The sequence below is a fragment of the Haematobia irritans genome, chromosome 3 (assembly GCF_050003625.1).
Source record: "Haematobia irritans isolate KBUSLIRL chromosome 3, ASM5000362v1, whole genome shotgun sequence".
NCBI classification, from domain to species: Eukaryota; Metazoa; Arthropoda; class Insecta; order Diptera; family Muscidae; genus Haematobia; species Haematobia irritans.
This window is the reverse complement of record NC_134399.1, coordinates 210,053,189-210,076,211: the sequence shown is the minus strand read 5'-3', so window position 1 is coordinate 210,076,211 and position 23,023 is coordinate 210,053,189. Positions and strand designations below refer to the sequence as shown.

Here is a 23,023-nt window from a genome sequence, read left to right as displayed (position 1 = left end):
CATTGCTATAGAAAACTATTTCCACTAAAGTGGAAATAGGCCACATCAGTCAAGAATTGAGTTCAAGTTTTTGAAGAATGTTTCGTTTCTAATCGTACTCGTAATAAAAATTTTAAAATTAAAGCTACCGAAATTCCGGGGAAAACTGGATATTTCGCAATCGTAGTTGTCTTCCAAGAAATCAGGGAAACCAACCCCCGAAACGGATCACTCTTCTCGGCTCAAACAACAGCATTTTTGAGCACTTAAAATATCGATTTGATTGGTCAACCGCCGTATAGGCCTTGACTTCTTTTTATTCTCTATGAAATAAGTGGTGAAAAATTTTCAACACCTGGAGAAGCGGTTGATGCATTCAAAATTCATGTTTTATAGATACCCTAATCAGAGTGGCTAAAATGCTTTGACAATTATTTGAAACACATACAAAAGTGTATAGATCTAATGGAATATTTTGAAAAACAATAAAGTGATTTTCGTTGATTTATTTTTGTGATGTAATTTATATTAATTTTTTTTTTCTCTAATAGCGAAATATAAAAATCAACCCTAGTAGAAGCAATATTTTTGTTTGGCACAGTTTGCAAATCAATCATTATCTAGATAATACCTCATTATGCCTCCTGGTTATAAATGCTATATTTATTTGGAGTGATTTGTCCCCATCATTTATTACCTACTTCTACTGAATTGCTCATACCTATCAAATATTATTACTGATATGAATAGTCTGCTACTTATTGAATTTGAATTAAAAAAAAAACGAAACGCTTTATCAGTTAGTGATTCTATAAGAGGGCAAATATCAAACCATTTGTTTTAAATTCGTTTGGTTTAATTTTTTTTTTAATTTTTATTGAGTCACAGCGGAACTCTCTGTGCCGTCTACCATTCTAACTAGATAAATATTTTATATGAATTTATTGTATATTTCTATATTTGAACGAATATGTGTATCTTTGTCAATATGTGTAAGTTTGGACTTTCGACCGAACGGCTCATATTTGTTTACGTGGCTGTCAAAGATTAAAATAATTAAAATGACGTCGTTTCGTATGCGCAAAATGAGAAATGCAACTCTAATATAATTACCTGCCATGAATTGATTACAATTGGTTTAGTTCTATATAATTTTTTCTTCTACTGTTGTTTTGAAATGATTCGATGTATTTTGAATATAAACAAAGTAGCTATATTCTTGATAGTGCTCTATTGAATATAAATAATATGCTAATAATACCCAGCAAAACAATTGAAAGCTGTTCCATACACTTTTCTTTTTGAGAGCATAACGGGATTCTTTATCGATTTTTTGCCCTTCCCATGAAGTTCTTTTGGAGAAATTTTATAAAACGTTGCTATTTCACTGCTTTAAGTGTAAATTTAAAATGTTAACAATCAAATCAAGTTAAAAACAATGAAAGTAATCTCAACAAGTAAATACGGGCTTAAGTTCGGACGGGTCGAATCTTAAATACCCACCAATATTCTGCCAAGCAAACATATATACCGATCATGGAAATCGAAAGATTAAGCCAGTTAAAAAAAATGATGGACAATTTTAATTTTTTTTAACTGACTTACTCTTTCGAGATTGATTAAAAAATTAATTGTATAAAAAAAATAAGTCAGTTATAAAAGTGACTAAAAATAGTTACGTTTTTAATTAAAACAATTATATACGGCCGTAAGTTCGTCCAGGCCGAACCTTATGTACCCTCCACCATGAATTGCGTAGAAACTTCTACGAAAGAATGTCATCCACAATCGAATTACTTGGGTTGTGGTTTCTTAAAAATTCTTAACATCGTTTTCTAAATTGTGAGTTAGTCCATACGTGGTATATATTAGACAAAAAAGTTATGTATAGGTAAGTCTTACGAATCGATATGCACTTTTTGCACGATACGTAGAGAGCCAGAATTGAAATATGGGGGTCGCTTATGTGGGGGATATATACAATTATGAACTTGATATCGACCAATTTTTGTGTGATTGGGGATCGATTTATCTGAGGGCTATATATAACTATAGACCGATATGGACCCAGTTAGACATGGTTGTTAACGGCCATATACTAGCACAATGTACCAAATTTCAACTGACTCGGATGAAATCATCTCCTCCAAGAGGCTCCAAAACCAAATCTCGGGATCGGTTTATGTGGGGGCTACATATGATTATGGACTGATATGGACACTTTTAGCATGGTTGTTAAATATCATATACTAACATCACATACCAAATCTCAAACAGATCGGATGAATTTTGCTTCTCCATAAGACACCGGAGGTCAAATCTGGGGATCGGTTTATATGGGAACTATATATAATTATGGACTGATATGAACCAATTCCTGCATGGTTGTTGGATACAATATACTAACATCACATACCAAATTTCAACCGTATCGGATGAATTTTCGGCTTCCAAGGGGCTCCGGAGGTGAAATCTGGGGATCGGTTTATATGGGGCCTATATATAAGTATGGACCGATTTCGATCAATTTTTGCATGGGTGTTTGAGGCCATATATTAACATCACGTACCAAATTTCAACCGAATCGGATGAATTTTGCTCTTCCAAGGGGCTCCGGAGGTCAAATATGGGGATCGGTTTATATGGGGCCTATATATAATTATTGAACGATTTAGACCAATTATTGCATGGGTATTGAGGCCATATATTAACACCACGTACCAAATATCAACTGAATCAGATGAATTTTGGCCTCCGGAGGTCAAATCTGCTGATCGGTTTATATGGGGGCTATATATAATTATGGACCGATGTGGACCAATTTTTGCATGGGTGTTTGAGGCCAGATATTAAAACCACGTTCCAAATTTGAACTGAATCAGATGAGTTTCTTGGAAAACCAAGAAACTCCGGAGGTCAAATCTGCTGATCGGTTTATATGGCGGCTATATATAATTATGGAGCGATGTTGACCAATTTGTGCATTTGGCTCACTTTGACTATTCAGTCCCATGTGATACCACATTTAACTAAAAGTAGCTATTACATATGGACACTTCTAGTTTTAACCACTGAACCTTATCTATTATTTTCTTTTGTTGAACCAACCAGATTGTTCCAAAAACATTAACAGACTGCTTAAGTTAACGTTTTCCAGGTCCGCCAGTAATCTAAAGCTATATGCCCCTAAAATTCGCTTACGCCTTACACAAAATGCAGGACACTCACACAAGAGGTGATTCGTGTCAAAATTTGACGTCTGTAAGTCAATTAGTTTGTGAAATAGTGCATCTTTTGTGAAGCAACTTTTGTTATTGTGAAAAAAAATGGAAAAAAAGGAATTTCGTGTTTTGATAAAATACTGTTTTCTGAAGCGAAAAAAATACGGTGGAAGCAAAAACTTGGCTTGATAACGAGTTTCCGGACTCTGCCCCAGGGAAATCAACAATAATTGATTGGTATGCAAAATTCAAGCGTGGTGAAATGAGCACGGAGGACGGTGAACGCAGTGGACGTCCGAAAGAGGTGGTTACCGACGGAAACATAAAAAAACAATCCACGAAATGATTTTGAATGACCGTAAAATGAAGTTGATCGAGATAGCAGAGGCCTTAAAGATATCAAAGGAACGTGTTGGTCATATCATTCATCAGTATTTGGATACGCGGAAGCTCTGAGCAAAATGGGAGCCGCGAGAGCTCACATTTGACTAAAACCAATAACCTGTAGATGATTCTGAGCCGTGTTTGCAGCTGTTAACTCGTAATACACCCGAGTTTTTCCGTCGATATGTGACAATGGATGAAACATGGCTCCATCACTACACTCCTGAGTTCAATCGACAGTCGGCTGAGTGGACAGCGATCGGTGAACCGTCTCCGAAACGTGGAAAGACTCAAAAGTCCGCTGGCAAAGTAATGACCTCTGTTTTTTGGGATGCACATGGAATAATTTTTATCGATTATATTGAGATCGCAGCCGTTCTTTGTTCCCCGGTATGTTCCTTTGGCCATATTAGGTGAATATTCTACTGATCAGCCATCTCGTTGAGAGATTTGCGACAGTCGATGGCCGTTTTTAAGTTAAGGAACCCAGATTCTAAGGATTTTATTGCAGGTTGACCGGCTGAGTATGTTATTAATGCCAATATTTATTGGAACATTACTTCTCAGCCAATTCACCACCTCTCTTATTGCTAATATTTCAGCCTGAAAAACACTACAGTGATTAGGTAATCTTTTCGGTATTCGAATTTCCAGATCTTTAGAATAGAGGTATGCGCGAGACTGAAATTTCACTCGCACTCACGCACGAGAGCTAAATTAATTTATTCACGCACGATACGTGTGCAAGCCAATCCCACTCACGCACATTCACGAAAAGAAAACCAGTACTCACGGACGAACTAATTTTAAAGACTCACGGTCACGAACGATTCACGACAATTCACGTTATTCACGACATTTTCCAAATGGTAATCAGCAGAGGTAACAAAATTCAAAAATAGAATATAGTTCGAGAGCTAAATTAATTTCAGCTAATATACGAGTATGAATTAAATCTTGATTTTTTTTTCATGAGCGTGATTTTACAAAAATTTTAGTCACGCAAATTCACGAACCGATTTTATCTCTCACACACGCTCACGCACGACATATTTATTTTAGTGTCATTCACGCACATTCAAGAGAGTTGCTTTGGATTTTGTTCACGACTCACGTGATTCACGCATATCTCTACATCTCTACTTACATATACTCCGAAACCCACTTGTCCATCCAATTTGCAGCCATCTGTGTCGTCGTTTATTCCCCGGAGTTCCTTTGGATTTTGTTCACGACTCACGTGATTCACGCGTGAATCGTGTCACGCGCACACCTCTACTTTAGAACCCACTTGTCCATCCAATTTGGAGCCATCAGTGTAGAAATCTATATATCGTTTATTCCCTGGGGTTTGGTTACACCATGCCTCACTGTTGGGAATTAGAGTTCCAAACTTTTTGTCGAAAAGTGGTTAGGCACATCTGGCATTATTTTGAGGTGACCGTACATTTTTTCGACCGCAGCGATAGCTCGCGCAACAGCACAGCTGTTGTTGCAGTTGACTGTTTGGCCAAAATGTCTAAAAGCAATAGATGCAGCATGACATTAAGGGAATCTCTGCCCTACCTAACATGTCAACGTACCGTAGTTCCCCGTAGCGAAACTAACAACCAATTATCAGAAGAAATTCGTATAATTCACTAAATCCAATGTGAATTATACTCGAACCTCCCAAAAAAAGGTTTTTGATAGTCGACTTTGTCATTGGTACATATCACTTTTCTTTTGCCAAAGTCAATCCAACGATTTGAATGCATTTGACTGGGAATAGAGGGAAAGTAAATTTCGAATTGACTCTTAAAAAAATTTCAGAAAATTAAACTTTGTTTTCGCGGAGAGAAACGGATCATGTAAATAATATATATAATCTATATTCTGGATACCTTATACAAATGTTGCACAGAGTCCTAAAAGAAAACAGGCGTAATGTTGTGATATTGGGTGCAATTGTCTGGGTTAGGAATAATTTGGTGCTGTACATAAGATTTTTTTGTTTTTAAATTTTAATTTTAGTTATAAAATTTGATATGGACAAAATACAAAGACATAGAGTATGTGTGATACTTACTTTAAATAAGATTAAATAGTGCATTTCCTTTGCTGCAGGTGCTTTTTTATAATTTTTTTTTTTTATTTGCAGTATCAATCAATTTGGGACATTAGACAGTAGAAAATATAGTACACACAAAAAGATAATTTAGACAAAAAAACACACACACAAAAATTATTAAATTTATTTGTTTTTTTTTTTTTTATTAATGCTATTGTCATTTCGTTGTAAATTGCCTTAAGTTAAATGTTTATACATAGTTATTGATTGTATAATAATTATAATTTTATCTTAACATATATAATATATATTTTTATGTAAGGATATACACAAAATTTTTTTTATTTTGTTTTTTGTTTTGTACTACATAGATATACTAGGGTTTTAGGAATTACTTTAGTTTTGTTAAATACTTACAAAAAATTATTTTCGTTAGAAAATTTAAAAAGAAAACTGGGTTCGTTTAATTCAGGGGGAAATTTAAGGAAATATTTACAAGTTGTTTATATTGGGTTTGGTTTTGGGGAAAAGTTGAATTTCGGGAAAATATCAAAACGAAAGCTTAATTTGACTTATTTTTCAAGGAAACCACTTTTTTTAATTTTTATTTTCATTTATGAAGAACGTTTAGATATATATGGAAAAAATTCACTGGTCAATTTATACAAATGAAAATTTTTTTAAACTAAAACAAATTGATTCGAAATTATTGTAAATTTTTTGGTATAAAAAAGTTGTGCTAAAAGGCTCTTGGGATCGTATAAGCGATTTTAATTCAAATTAATATAGCGTATACCATAGTAATATCAATTGCTTTATATCGTTCTTGATGTCGTATGAGTAATATCAATGGAATTACTATTAATTATACGTCAAAACTTTAAAAGTACATTTTTTTTACAAATTTAAAAAAAAATAAGTATAATTTCAAGAAAATATCAAAGAAAAAACTTAATTGGAACCTTCAATACCAAATTAAGAATATTACTGCGAAATTTTGGAGGAACGTTTATATGAAAAAAGTTTCATTGGTTAATTTATATAAATGAACATTTTTTAAAATAAAACAAATTAATTCCACAATTGATCTCGATCCTTTTGGCCGTGCATGATTTGAACTAAATCTTGATTTTATTGTATTATTTTTAGTATAAAAAAGCTGTGCTGAAAAGCACTTGGGATCGTATAAGCGATTTTAATTAAAATTAATATATCGTTTACTATAGTAATACAAATTGCTTTATATCGTTCTTGATGTCGTATAAGCAATATTAATGGAATTGCTATTGCTTATACGTCAAAACTTAAAAACTACATTTTTTTACATAATTTAAGAACAAATAAATTATAAATTAACTAAATCAAATTAATAAAAGAACACACAATATTTTTAAAAATTTTGAAATGTTTAAAATTAAAAAAAAAAAAATCAGTTAAAAATTTAATTGCTTCAACAAATGGTTTAATCAATACCTGGTATCAATCACAAACATTAACATTATAAATTAATATTTTAATTGATGTTGGCGATTGATACTATCATTTGTGTAGTACTTGCATCAATTAATTTCGTGATTGACAACAAAACTAATTTTTGTTTTCTTGTTTTGTTGTTATACAAGAAAACAAAAATTAGTTTTGTTTGAAAGTATATGATTTCGTAATTTTGTATTTGTCAACAATGTAACGCTGAAAGCACTTTATGTCGTACACAGAAAAAAAAATTTACGAAAATTGTTCCAATTAAAGTCTTAATTGAGTTTTAAAAAAATATTCAATTAAAAATTTAATTGATCCAACAAATTTTTTAATTGAAACAAAAATCAATCACAAAAATTAATAGTATCAATTAATTTTTTAATTGGATCATTTCATTTTTAAATTGACTTTTAATTTAATTTCTGTGAATGAAGACATTTCAATTAAAAATTAATTGGATCAATTAATTTCGTCGTTGAAGACAAAAAATATTTTTGTGTGTGTATAATTGTTTTTATTTAAATATAACGTATACAACGCCGATATCCATTGGAATGTCATGTCGTATAAGTAATATCAATGTAAAAGGAGGCGCTTACTTTGAACCAGTATCTATTTACAATGTATTTTTTTTTTTTAATTTGCAATTAATACTATCCGTGTACATACACTCAAAAAAACTGAACCCACCATTAGGTTAATTATAGAATTTTTTAACTTATCTATATTACAAACGCCCTTATGACAAAAACAAGTACGGTGAAAATTTTGTAAAAATGTTAATTCTATAGAAAATTTTGATCAAAATTTTATTTCTATAGAAAATTTTAATCAACATTTTATTTCTATAGAATTTTTTTTTTCAAAATTTTATTTCTATAGAAAACTTTGATCAAAATTTTATTTCTACAGAAAATTTTGATCAACATTTTATTTTTATAGAAAATTTTACAAAAATGTTATTTCTATAGAAAATTTTGTCAAAATTTTATTTCTATAGAGAATTTTCTCAAAATTTTATTTCTATAGAAAATTTTGCCAAAATTTTATTTCTATAGAAAATTTTGTCAAAATTTTATTTCTATAGACAATTTTGTCAAAATGTAGAAAATTTTTTCAAAATGTTATTTCTTTAGAAAATTTATTCAAAATTTTATTTCTATTGAAAATTTTTTCAAAATTTTATTTCTATAGAAAATTTTATCAAAATTTTATTTCTATAGAAAATGTTGTCAAAATTTTAATTTACAGAAAAAAATTATCAAAATTGTTTTTTGTTTTGTTAAAATTTTATTTGTATAGAAAATTTTGTCAAAATTATATTTCAAAACTTTATTTCCATAGAAATTTTTTTTCAAAATTTTAATTTACAAAAAATTTTATCAAAATTGTATTTTGTTTTGTCAAAATTATATTTCAATAAAAAATTTTGTCAAAATTTTATTTCAATAGAAAATTTTGTCAAAATGTTATTTCTATAGAACATTTTGTCAAAATGTTATTTCTATAGAAAATTTTGTCAATTTTTTTTTCTATAGAAAATTTTGATCAAAATTTTATTTCTATAGAAAATTTTGTCAAAATTTTGATCAATTTTTATTTTGACCTATAGAAAATTTTGTCAAAATTTATAGAAAATTTTGTCAAAATTGTATTTCTATAGAAAATTTTGTCAAAATTTTATTTCTATAGAAAATTTTGTCAAAATTTTATTTCTGTAGAAATTTTTGGCAAAATTTTGTTTCTATAGAAAATTTGGTCAAAACTTTATTTCTATAGAACAGTTTGTCAAAATTTTATTTCTATAGAAAATTTTGTCAAAATTCTATTTCTATAGAAAATGTTGTCAATATTTTATTTCTATAGAAAATTTTTTCAAAACTTTATTTCCATAGAAAATTTTATATATCAAAATTTTATTTCTATAGAAAATTGTGTCAAAATTATATTTCTATAGAAAATTTTGTGAAAATTATATTTCTATAGAAAATCTTGTCAAAATTTTATTACTTTAGACAATTTTGTCAAAATTTTATTTCTATAGAAAATTTTGGCAAAATTTTATTGCTATAGAAAATTTTGTAAAAATTTTATTTCTATAGAAAATTATGTCAAAATTTTATTTCTATAGAAAATTTTGGAAAATTTTATTTCTATAGAAAATTTTGTCAAAATTTTATTTTATTTCTATAGAAAATTTTGTCAATTTTTTTTTTCTATAGAAAATTTTGATCAAAATTTTATTTCTATAGAAAATTTTGTCAAAATTTTGATCAATTTTTATTTTGACCTATAGAAAATTTTGTCAAAATTTATAGAAAATTTTGTCAAAATTTTATTTCTATAGAAAATTTTGTCAAAATTTTATTTCTGTAGAAAATTTTGGCAAAATTTTGTTTCTATAGAAAATTTGGTCAAAATTTTATGTCTATAGAACAGTTTGTCAAAATTTTATTTCTATAGAAAATTTTGTCAAAATTTTATTTCTATAGAAAATGTTGTCAATATTTTATTTCTATAGAAAATTTTCTCAAAATTTTATTTCTATAGAAATTTTTTTCAAAACTTTATTTCCATAGAAAATTTTATATATCAAAATTTTATTTCTATAGAAAATTTTGTCAAAATTATATTTCTATAGAAAATTTTGTGAAAATTATATTTCTATAGAAAATCTTGTCAAAATTTTATTACTTTAGACAATTTTGTCAAAATTTTATTTCTATAGAACATTTTGGCAAAATTTTATTGCTATAGAAAATTTTGTCAAAATTTTATTTCTATAGAAAATTATGTCAAAATTTTATTTCTATAGAAAATTTTGGAAAATTTTATTTCTATAGAAAATTTTGTCAAAATTTTATTTCTATAGAAAATTTTGTCAAAATTTTATTTCTATAGAAAATTTTGTCAAAATTTTAGTTTACAAAAAAAAAAATTATCAAAATTGTTTTTTGTTTTGTCAAAATTTTATTTCTATAGAAAATTTTGTCAAAATTATATTTTAAAACTTTATTTTTCAAAATTTTAATTTACAAAAAATTTTATAAAAATTGTATTTTGTTTTGTCAAAATTATATTTCAATAAAAAATTTTGTCAAAATTTTATTTCAATAGAAAATTTTGTCAACATTTTATTTCTATAGAACATTTTGTCAAAATGTTATTTCTATAGAAAATTTTGTCAATTTTTTTTTCTATAGAAAATTTTGTCAATTTTTTTTTCTATAGAAAATTTTGTCAAAATTTTGATCAATTTTTATTTTGACCTATAGAAAATTTTGTCAAAATTTTATTTCTATAGAAAATTTTGTCAAAATATTATTTCTATAGAAAATTTTGTCAAAATTTTATTTCTATTGAAAATTTTGTCAAAATTTTATTTCTATAGAAAATTTTGTCAAAATTTTATTTCTATAGAAAATTTTGTTAAAATTTTAATTTACAAAAAATTTTATCAAAATTGTATTTCTATAGAAAATTTTGTCAAATTTCTATAGAAATATATTTTTTGTCAAAATTATATTTATATAGAAAATTTTGTCTGTAGAAAATTTTGTCAAAATTTTATTTCTATAGAAAATTTTGTCAAAATTTTATTTCTATAGAAAATTTTGTCAAAATATTATTTCTCTAGAAAAATTTTATTAAAATTGAATTTCTATAGCAAGTTTTGTCAAGACTTTTATTTTTATAGAAAATGTCAAAATTTTATTTCTAGAAAAAAATAGAAAAATTTTATCAAAATTTTATTTTGTTTTGTCAAATTTTTAGTTCTATAGAAAATTTGTCAAAATTTTATTTCTACAGAAAATTTTGTCAACATTTTATTTTATGAAAATGGATTTATTTTATTTCTGTATATTTTTTTCTCTTTTTTAGTTAATTTATTTACAACAAAAATTATTGATGTAAAGTAGTTTCTCTGGTCTAATGGAATTTTTATTGGTATTAACTTTAGTCTTCTTTTGGTTTCCAAATATAGAATTTAATCTCGAAATTTGACAATTCATAATACTTTCTAAGGGATTTCAAATTGAAGTATTAATTTCTAACGCATACCTCACTGAAACCATTAACTTATGTCGTATTAGTACTAATAATAAAAATCAATATTATTTATACGACATAGGGATATTGCAATTTACAAATTGCCATTGACGGGATTACAGTGGTTGAATTTAATATATTTTAAATTAATTTGATTTTCTCAATTTGAATTTAAACCAATTTAATTCAATTTACTTAAATTTGATTTATTTTATCAACCGTAGTCTAAAAGTAAAAAAAAAAACAGTTTCACTGGTCTAATGGAAAATTTTTTAAGTTTAAAAATATGAAAGTAGATTTAACCTTCCTTTGATTTTCATATATACAATTTAATGTCGATATTTGACAATCCAAAATGCTTTTAGAATTCGTTTCGTTTTAGAAGGGATTTTAAATAGAATTAATGTAACGTATACAACACTGAAACCATTAACAAAATATGGGACACCATGTTGTATTAGTACTAACAATGGAATTAATATTATTTATACGACACAGGGATATTACAATTTGTAAACGCCATTGACAGGATTAAAGTGGTTAAATATTATTTGATTTTGTTAAATTTAATATATTTTAAATTAATTTGATTTACTCAATTTTTTTTTTTCAATCGAAGTTACTTTAATATGTTGTAGGAAAATACAAAAATATTCTAGAAAATTTTATTTTAAAAAATTTCAAAAGTAGTTGTAAAAGCAAAATTTTCTGTAAAAAAATCTTTCCCAGTTTTTTTTTTAATTTCCCATTATTATTAGTAGATTTTTTAACATTTAAAGCTCTATAATTAATATATAAACCCTTAATAATATTAAAGGTATTGGGGTGTGTATCAATTTACCAATTGTTAGTAAAAATTTAAACAAAAAAATTCTTAACTTTAAGTTAAAAAAATACACATATAGATAGAAAAAAAGCAAAAAAGATTTTGAGAAGAAAACACACAGAAAAGATATATGACACCAACAAACATATTCATTTGAATGAATGCGATAATGTACTATTTTCCCGAAAAAAGAATCCAGGAACATATTACATTAAACTTTTATTCATATCTGTATATGCTTGTGATGATCATATGATATGAGGAAAAACATATAAAATTGTAATAAAAAAAAAAATTGTGCACAGACATAAAATTGTAAATATAAACATATATAATAAATAAATTTAGATGTGATCATAACTAACCGCCATTGGGCGTTTCCAATACCGCCCTTCTCATGAGTTTATCAATTTTCACATGTAAACTAGATAAGGTAGTATCAACGGGTACATCCAATTCTTGGGAACCTCTTAAAGCATCTGCTACAATGGTGAGCTGTAAAATAAGAGAAGTGAATGTTTAAGAAAGTTCTATTATTTTTTTTAGAAAATTTGCAAAAAAAAAAAAATTATAAAAAAAACTTGTAATCAAAAGAATTAAAATCTTAACCCTGGAAAGTCATCCTTATTTTTTATACACTAACGTCATCCTTCGTCATTTTGACTACGGCTTATTTCAAGACGCTATAATTTACATCGTAAGCAAAAATGAGAACCAAAATTGAGTTTATTTTCTTATTCAATTTGTTTTTAATTAGTATAAAACAAAAATTCGTAAAATGGTTGAATTAGTATAACTTAAATTTATGATTTCCCAAACGACTAAAATGCATTTTAAATCGAAAATGAAATTACGCGTCGTCATTTTGACGAAGGATGACTGTCCAGGGTTAAATTTCTTCTGAATATATCCCACCCAAAAAATAAATATAAAAAATGTTGATTGAATTTGAAAACTTTTTCAATTAAAAAATTAATTGATACAATTAACTTTTTTATATGAATTTTTGCCATAGAAAATTTAACGTTTTTTTTTGTATTTTTTGCTATAAAAATGTTATGGCTAAAAAATTATGGATTTTTTTACTTTAAAAAAAATCCATTGAAAACTTTTTCAATTAAACAATTAATTGATACAATTAAATTTTTAATAGGAATTTTTGCCATAGAAAATTTAAAGTTTTTTTTTGTATCCAATAGAAAATAAATAGTTTTTTTTTGTATTTTTTGCTATAAAAATGTTATGGCTAAAAAATTATGGATTTTTTTTTTTAATTTTTAAAAAAATTCCATTGAAAACTTTTTCAATTTAACAATTAATTGATACAATTAAATTTTTAATAGGAATTTTTGCCATAGAAAATCTAATGATTTTTTATTATTATTGCTATAAAAATTTTATGGATAAAAAATTATGAATTTTTTTTTTTATTAAAAAAAATCCACATTTTTTTGGCATTATCTGATTCCATATCATAATGGGTCGAGATTATCGAGTATTGATTACATAAATAATTTAAACAGATTTTTTTTAATTCTTTATTACTGACATACCACATTTTCAAATTACACAATTCCTAATTTCCATTACAATATGCCGCATAATATCTTGTCTACTTTGCGTTCATTGCTATTTCCACAATCATTTCAAAATATTGATGTTGAATTGTTTGCATTTGTTATGCGTAAAATAGAAAAAAATCACTTGATATCAAGCATTTCTCGCTTTGACAACATTCCGTTCACTTAGAAGAAAATGCATGATTGTTGTTTTGTTTCGTTGTTTTTTGCTTCTTCATTCCATTCCAATCTGAAGACATCACAGTGTAACAGACAGTCCAACGACAGTTTGACGAAAAGTTCGCCATGCAATATCATAACTGAAGCTGAGTAAATTGTTTTTTTTTTTACTTTCAATTTTAGTTCATATTACCATTTTGTCATCATTCCTCAGATTGGAAATATAATAGCACAAGAAACAGAGGGTATGTACACATATGGCATTAGCCCATGTGTAGATGGAAAAACTAAGGACTGTCCTCGAACGAAAAAATTTGGAAATACTTCCAAAGGCACAACTTTAAAATTACTTCCAAAAATGTCATGTGTTTCAGGCAAGCATTAAAATGCATTAAAAATCATTAAAAAAAAATAAAAATTATTTATTTATCAAAATATAGCAAAATTTTTTAATTCACGTTAAAATTCGTTTTATATAGGAAATTTTATAGAAATACCTTTTTCATGAAATTTTATCAAATTGTCTTTGCTGTAGGAATTTTTGTCAAAATTTCTTTTCTATATAAAATGTTTAAAAATAAAATTCAACATGAAATTTAGTTCATTTTCTATATAAAATTGTGTTAAATTTGTCTTTTCTTAGAAAAATTTTGTTAACATTTTTTCTTGAGGAAAATATATGGAAATTTTGTTTCAGGAAGTTTGTCACTTTTTTAGGATAGCATCAAAAGCATTTTTTTTTGTCTGTCCTCGAACGAAAAAATTTGGAAATACTTCCAAAGGCATCAAAAGCATTTTTTTTGTCTGTCCTCGAATGAAAAAAATTGGAAATACTTCCAAAGGCACAACTTTAAAATTACTTCCAAAAAAGTCATGTGTTTCAGGCAAGCATTAAAATGCATTAAAAATCATTTAAAAAAATAAAAATTATTTATTTATCAAAATATCGCAAAATTTTTTAATTCACGTCCAAAACACTGAATTTGGATCACACCTAAAAAACTGATGCATATTCGGTGCAACGGCTGTTGAAATGGTGGACATCCATCCTATGACCATGTTAAACTCATCGCTTCTGGGCCAATTTTGCACCACTTCCAGATCCAAAAAGAAAATTTTCACTACTTTTATGGCGACGCTTTTTTGCTGGGAAGCAATGATATAATTTTTACAGAAAATTTTGTTTTTGAAAAATTTTCCAAATTTCCTAGGAAATTTCTTTGATTAAAAAAATCCATTCTTTTTTGTGCACAATTTATCAAAATTTCTTTTCCCTATGAAATGTTGTCAAAATTCCTTTCCTTGGCTTGTCCTCGAACCAGACAATTCTATAGGAAGTTTTATCAACATTTCACTTGTATGGACTTCATTTTGCCAAAAATTTAATTGCTATAAGAAATTTAGTCAATATTGTCTTTCCTCTAACAATTTCGTTTAAAATAGATTGGATTGTCCTCGATCAAGACAATTTTATAGGAAATTTTATCACAATCATTTTATCAAAATCATTTTGTCAAAACAGGAAATTTTGTCAAAATGGATTTGCTTGCCCCCGAACAAGACAATTCCAAATTTTATTTGTATGCACTTTAAAAATCTTTTTTTTTTTTCAAAATTTCTTTAAAAACAAGTAAGGAAAGTCTAAAGTCGGGCGGGGCCGACTATATTATACCCTGCACCACTTTGTAGATCTAAATTTTCGATACCATATCACATCCGTCAAATGTGTTGGGGGCTATATATAAGGGTTTGTCCCAAATACATATATTTAAATATCACTCGATTTGGACAGAATTTGATAGACTTCTACAAAATCTATAGACTCAAAATTTAAGTCGGCTAATGCACTAGGGTAGAACACAATGTTAGTAAAAAAAATATGGGAAACATTTAAATCTGAAGCAATTTTAAGGAAACTTCGCAAAAGTTTATTTATGATTTATCGCTCGATATATATATATATATATATATATATATATATATATATATATATATATATATATATATATATATATATATATATATATATATATATATATATATATATATATATATATATATATATATATATATATATATATATATATATATATATATATATATATATGTATTAGAAGTTTAGGAAAATTAGAGTCATTTTTACAACTTTTCGACTAAGCAGTGGCGATTTTACAAGGAAAATGTTGGTATTTTGGCCATTTTTGTCGAAATCAGAAAAACATATATATGGGAGCTATATCTAAATCTGAACCGATTTCAACCAAATTTGGCACGCATAGCAACAATGCTAATTCTACTCCCTGTGCAAAATTTTAACTAAATCGGAGTTAAAAATTGGCCTCTGTGGTCATACGAGGGTAAATCGGGCGAAAGCTATATATGGGAGATATATTTAAATCTGAACCGATTTCAACCAAATTTGGCACGCATAGCTACAATGTTAATTCTACTCCCTGTGCAAAATTTCGGGCGAAAGCTATATATGGGAGCTATATCTAAATCTGAACCGATTTCAATAAAATTTTGCACACTTAACTTCACTAATAATTGTACTCCTAGTGCAAAATTTCAAACAAATTGGGCCAAAACTCTGGCTTCTAGGACCATATTAGTCCATATCGGGCGAAAGATATATATGGGAGCTATATCTAAATCTGAATCGATTTCAACCAAATTTGGCACGCATAGCTACAATGCTAAATCTACTCCTTGTGCAAAATTTCAACCAAATTGGGCCAAAACTCTGGCTTTTAGGACCATATTAGTCCATATCGGGCGAAAGATATATATGGGAGCTATATCTAAATCTGAAACGATTTCAATCAAATTTTGCGCACTTTACTGTACTACTAATTGTACTCCTAGTGCAAAATTTCAACCAAATTCGGCCAAAAATCTGGCTTCTGGGGCCATATAAGTCCATATCGGGCGAAAGATATATATGGGAGCTATATCTAAATCTGAACCGTTTTCTTCCAAAATCAATAGGGTTCCATTGTGACCCAAATTAGGAACATGTGCCAAATTTGAAGGCCATTGGACTTAAATTGCGACCTAGACTTTGATCACAAAAATGTGTTCACAGACAGACGGACGGACCCACCCTGAGCATTATTGCCAAAGACACCATGTGTCTATCTCGTCTCCTTCTGGGTGTTACAAACATATGCACTAACTTATAATACCCTGTTCCACAGTGTGGCGCAGGGTATAAATATTTCAAAATTTGCTATAGGTTGTTTTTTCAAATAGTTTTTTTTTTTTTTTTGTCAAAATTTCTTTGCTATATGAAATTTTGTCAAAATTCGTTTTGATATGAAATTTTGTCATAATTTCTTTTCATACCAAAATTTTGTCAACATTTCTTTTTTTATAGCAAATTTGGTAAAAATTGCATTTTTATAGGAAATTTTTTCTTTGGAAAATTTGATTTTGGATTTTTAACTTTCTTTTTGTGCGCAATTTGTCAAAATTTCTTTGCCCTATGAAATGTTGTCCAAATTCCTCTCTTTGGCGTTCCCTGCAAGAAAGTCCAATTTCCTTTACTATAGGAAATATTGTCAAAATTTCTTTCATATAGAAAATTTTCACAGAATTTGCCATGGATTTTTTTCAAATGTTCTTTTTTAAATTTTTGTCAAAATTTTCCAATTTTTTTATGTAAGAAATTTTGTCAAAATTTCATTATTAAAGAAAATTTTGTCAAAATTTGTTTCTATAGCAAATGTTTTAATTTTTTTGTTGAATTGTCTTTGGATATTTTTCTAAATTTCTTAGAAAACTTCTTTGATATATATTTAAAAAATATTTTTTTATTATATTATTATTTTGCATAAATTGTAAACATTTCTTTGCCCTTTGATGTGGTGTCAAAATTTCTTTCCTTGGCTTGCCCTCAAACAAGACAATTTTATGGGAAATTTTATCCACATTACATTTGTTTGGACTTCATTTTGTCAAAAATTTCTTTGCTAGAAGAAATTTGGTCAAAATGTCTTTCCTTCGAGGACAGTTCAATCAAAACAGATTGAACTGTCCCCGATCAAGAAAATTTTATAGGGAATTGTATCAAAATCAATCAAAATTTTTTTGTTTTCAAAATTTCCTTTAGTGCATAAGTTTTTGGAAGTTTTCCACATTTTATTTGAAAGGACTTTTAAAATCATTGTTTTCTTACAAATTGTCCAATTTCTTAGGAACTTTATTAATTTTTTTTATTTCTTTTTGTGCACGATTTGTCAAATTTCTTTGCCATACACTGAAAAAACAGTGAACCCATCAGGAAGAAAACTTTCGGTTAATTTTAGAAAATTTTGAATATTTGTAGAAAATTTTAACTAAACAGTATTACAAACGTTGGCATCACGCCGATGTCATAAAAATAAGTAAATATTTTTCGACAAAATCAAGAAAATTTATTAGACATAATTATTTTTTTTTTTAATTATTAAAGAAAATTTTATAGTTTGAAGGAAAAACTTGGAGTTAAAAATTGCAAGAATGTCTTTAGTGACATACGAAGTTTACGATGGACAAAATTTTGGTAAAATGTACAAAATTAAAGAAATTCTGAACTATTTTGCGGAAGACACGAATTTAGTTAATCTTTATACTTCATTTGAGTATATTTTTTTCCCTCGCTTTTAGTTAATTTCACTAACGTTTACAAAAAATTATTAGAGTAAACGAAACTTTCTCCAAACATAATAATTCCATGAACTAAAATAAAGTTAAATTTGCTTTAGTGAAATAGAGAGTTAACTTTTTTTGAGTGTAGGAAATATTGTCAAAACTTGTCCAAATTTTCTTTTCTTAGGAAAGTTCGCCAAAATACCTAAGGAAATTTCGTTCAAATTTCTTTTCTTAAGGAAATTTTATTTAAATATTGCTTATCTTAAATTAGACTTCGTCAAAATGTCTTTACTGTACGAATTGTTGTCAAAATTTCTTTTCTATAAATTTTTTTTCCTATTTTTTTAAGAAAATGTTGTCAAAATTTCATTTATTAAGGAAATATTGGAAAAATTTCCTTTCTTAGAAATTTTTACCAAAATTTCTTTTATTAGGAAATTTTGCCAAATTGTATTCGTTGTAGAAATTTTTATTTTCTATAGAAAATTTTGTTGAAATTTTTTCCTATATATTTTTTTTTTTTAATTTCTTTTCTAAATGAAATTTTGTGACGTCGTTTTTTTTTCTTTAAAAAAATATGTAAAATATTTCATAGAGAAATAATTGTCAAAAATTTTCTGCTTTAGGAAAACATGTACAATTTCGTTTTCTGTAACAACTTTTTCATAAGTTTTTTTAAGAAAAAAATAATTTCTTTTCTAAAAAAAAAATTGTTAAATGTTCTTTTTCTATAGGAAATTCTATAGAAATATATTTTTCATGAAATTTTGTCAAATTGTCATTGATGTAGGAAGTTTTTTCTTTTCCAGACGAAATGTTAAAAAATATTTTTCCTACATGAAATTTTGTTAAAATTTATTTTCTATATAAAATTATGTTAAAATTGTCTTTTCTTAGAAAAATTTTGTTAAAATTTGTTCTTGAGGAAAATATGTGGAAATTTTGATTCAGGAAGTTTGTCACTTTTTTAGGATACCATTACAAGGATTTTTTTCTATGGGAACATGTGCCATTCAAATAATTTTTTTTTTATTGTTTTAAAATTTTGTTTAAATTTTAGTTCTATGCGAATTTAAATTAATTATTATTATATATCTTTTACTTACCGTACTGCCCTCCAATTCTAGGGAATTTTCATTGCCCACAATGTGTAATACTTCACCTCCGGAACGTATGGCAACTTCGCCCAAAATGCCACCAACTGTTTCTTGAGTCTCATTTTCGCTTAGAGCGCGTTCACCAAACCAAATGAGATACAGCTGTTTTTGTTATTATTATTGTTGTTGTTATAACGGATTTTCGCATTTGTTTATAAAATAATAAAGTAAAGTATATAGTTAGAAAAACATATGTCAAATTATACATCATCTTCTATAAATGTTAAAGTTTTTTTTTTCTTTGTACAAACCCTTATTCTCTTTTTCAATAATGTTATGGCAGCATCATGCACTTGATCCGTATGATTTGCCAACGTCGCTGTCGATATAAAAACAGCACTGTCATAGGGTACCAATTCAGCGGCATGAGATATACCCCGGAATGCATCACCTCCCTCGTGCTCTTTAATACTATTCAAGCCGATAAGAAACTGGCGTGTGTTATTAAAGTTGAATGCGGCTGGTATGTCTACATAGTTGATCATAGTAAATTAAAGAGAAGACAGAGAGATTGAGAGAGTGTGAACATGTGTTTAATTAGAAGAGAATATGATTAAGAGTTATTAAATACTAAGAGATTGTTAGTCTATGGTAAATTTCTCTTCTTTTTTTAAGATAATTGTTTACGCAGTTTGCTTTTTTGTTTGTTTATGAAGTGTTTGTTTTTTTTTCTCTAACGTTTAGCTATTTATCAAAAACTGATTTGTGTTGCGTCTTTGACAATTTCCTTAATAAAAACTAATACCACTATTTTGTATTCAATTATCATTAATATTTATGTTGTTTCCTTTCTTTTTGCTTTATTGTCTACTTCTTTTGTTAATTTGAATGTTAAATGTTTTTATGTTAGGGTGACCAAGATCGTGTTTCTCATTATTCCTTAAACGATGAATATTCAAGGTAGTGTTATAGAAACATAGATCATTTTCTAGTTTATTGTTTTGCGTTGTAATTCGTGAGGTATCCTCTGTATTATATTGGTACGTGTCATGGAAGTGTCTTCACTCAGCTGTTAGTCTTACTAGAAGTCAATGCTGCGCGAGACCTGAGTCAGACTTTTTCAAAATATTAAAACTTAATTAAACATTTCCGAAACCATAAATGTTATCGTATCCCCGGTTGCCACAGATGGTAGAATTAGGTAGATTGCTAGAATTCTGCTTCACAAATTTCCTCTAGAAATAAAATTTTGATAAAATTTTCTATAGAAATTTTGAAAAAGTTTTCTAAACAAATAAAATGTGTTTTCTATAGAAACAAAATTTTGACAAAATTTTCTAAAGAAATAAAATTTTGAAAAAATTTTCTAAAGAAATAAAATTTTGAAAAAAATTTCTAAACAACTAAAATGTTGACGAAACTTTCTATAGAAATAAAGTTTAGACAAAAATTTTCTATGGAAATACAATTTTGAGAAAAAATTCTATAGAAAAAAAATTTTGAGAAAAAATTCTACAGAATTGAAATTTAGACAAAATTTTCAATAGAATTAAAATTTAGACAAAATTTTCTATAGAATTAAATTTTTGACAAAATTTTTTAGAAATAACATTTTGACAAAATTTTCTATAGAATTAAAATTTTGACAAAATTTTTTATAGAATTAAGTTTTTGACAAAATTTTCTATAGAAATAATATTTTGACAACATTTTCTATAGAAATAAAGTTTTGAAACCATTTTCTATAGAAATAAAATGTTGGGAAAATTTTCTATAGAAATAAAATTTTGGGAAAATTTTCCATAGAAATAAACTTTTGGGAAAATTTTCTATAGAAATAAATTTTTGGGAAAATTTTCTATAGAAATAAACTTTAGACAAAATTTTCTATAGAAATACAATGTTGAGAAAAATTTCTATAGAAAAAAATTTTTTTGAGAAAAGTTTTCTATAGAATTAAAATTTAGACAAAATTTTCTATAGAATTAAAATTTTGACAAAATTGTTTATAGAATTAAAATTTTGACAAAATTGTTTATAGAATTACAATTTTGACAAAATTTTCTATAGAAATAACATTTTGAGAAAATTTTCTATAGAAATAAAATTTTGAGAAAATTTTCTATAGAAATAAAATTTTGAGAAAATTTTCTATAGAAATAAAATTTTGACAAAATTTTCTATAGTTTTGAGAAAATTTTCTCTAGAAATAAATTTGTGAGAACATTTTGTCTAGAAATAAAATTTTGACAAAATTTTCTATTGTTTAGGATTTGAGATTGATTCCGGACTGAGTTTCACGGGTCATATTTCCTCTGTCTGCTCAAAAGTGAATCTGACTCTAAGGAAGTTATATAGTATTGATGTTATTCTACCGATTGATGTACGACACAGACTAGCTCAGGCCCTACTCATGCCGAATATTTTGTATGGACTGGAGGTTTATTCAGGTACTAATGCATCGAACTTACGTAAATTACATTCTTGTTTTCATGGTATTTTAAGATACGTTTATGGCTCACATGCGCGTGATAACTCCGACTTCTACTCTTTTCAGTTTTTGGGTTGTTCATTTGACAACTTTTTAAACTTGAGATGCTTGTATTTTTTCTTCTGTGTGGTGAAATTTGGTTCACCACTGTATTTGATTGAGTCAATAACGTTTTTGAATACGAATAGAAATACACAGGTGCTGTTGGATCATTTTCACCATCTTGTCTTTGAGAGATCGTTTTCTGTACGTGTTATGGAACTCGCTACCTCACCACCTTAAAAATTTCTCTATTACTCCTTTTACATTTAAAAAGAATTTGTTAAATTATTTATCTACTCTATAATGCAAATATTTATCATCTCACTGACAATTTCAAACTCAATGCGTTTTAATTTCTTGTTTGCTATGTATAAAGGGTTGTGCGTTAGGATTTTAATTTTAAGTTTTTTTTAGTTTCGTTTTAATTATAAGGTTAAGTTTTTATTTGGAATACTAGAGCTCTATTGATTGAATTTCTATCAACATGTTGTCCAGAAGGGCGTTGGTTGATTAAATAAATAAATAAATAAATAAATAAAATAATTTTGACAAAATTTTTAATTTTTGAGAAAAATTTCTATAGAAATAAAAAGAAATAAAATTTTGATAACATTTTCTATAGAAATAAACTTTAGACAAAATTTTCTATAGAAATACAATTTTGAGAAAAATTTCTATAGAATTAAAATTTACACAAAATTTTATATAGAAATAACATTTTTGCAAAATTTTCTATAAAAATAAAATCTTCAGAAAATTTTCTATAGAAATAAAATTTCGACAAAAGTTTCTATAGAAATAAAAATTTGAGAACATTTCTATATTAATAAAATTTTGACAAAATTTTCTATAGAAATAACATTTTGACAAAATTTTCTATAGAAATAAAATTTTGACAAAATTTTCTATAGAAATAAAATTTTACCAAAATTTTATATGGAAATAAAATTTTGACAAAAATTTCTATAGAAATAAAATTTTGACAAAATTTTCTATAGAAATAAAATTTGGCAAATTTTTGAAATTTTGACAA

The 23,023-nt window shown here is 26.6% G+C and overlaps 2 protein-coding genes across 4 annotated transcripts in view; one reads left to right on the top strand and one right to left on the bottom strand.

The window, feature by feature from the left end:
- PAPLA1 (Phosphatidic Acid Phospholipase A1) overlaps positions 1-23,023 on the top strand; it is a 187,975-nt gene that overhangs the window by 19,055 nt on the left and 145,897 nt on the right. The gene's annotated exons all lie outside the window — the stretch shown is intronic.
- The window catches only part of LOC142231878 (uncharacterized), a 121,866-nt gene that overhangs the window by 15,762 nt on the left and 83,081 nt on the right, over positions 1-23,023 (bottom strand). For all 3 annotated transcript variants that reach the window (XM_075302535.1, XM_075302536.1, XM_075302534.1), the window contains exons 3-5: positions 19,769-19,986; positions 19,467-19,619; positions 12,355-12,484 (exon numbers count right to left, since the gene is read on the bottom strand). In XM_075302535.1, the coding sequence (XP_075158650.1) occupies positions 12,355-12,484; positions 19,467-19,619; positions 19,769-19,986 (501 nt within the window). The remainder of the gene's footprint in view (positions 1-12,354; positions 12,485-19,466; positions 19,620-19,768; positions 19,987-23,023) is intronic.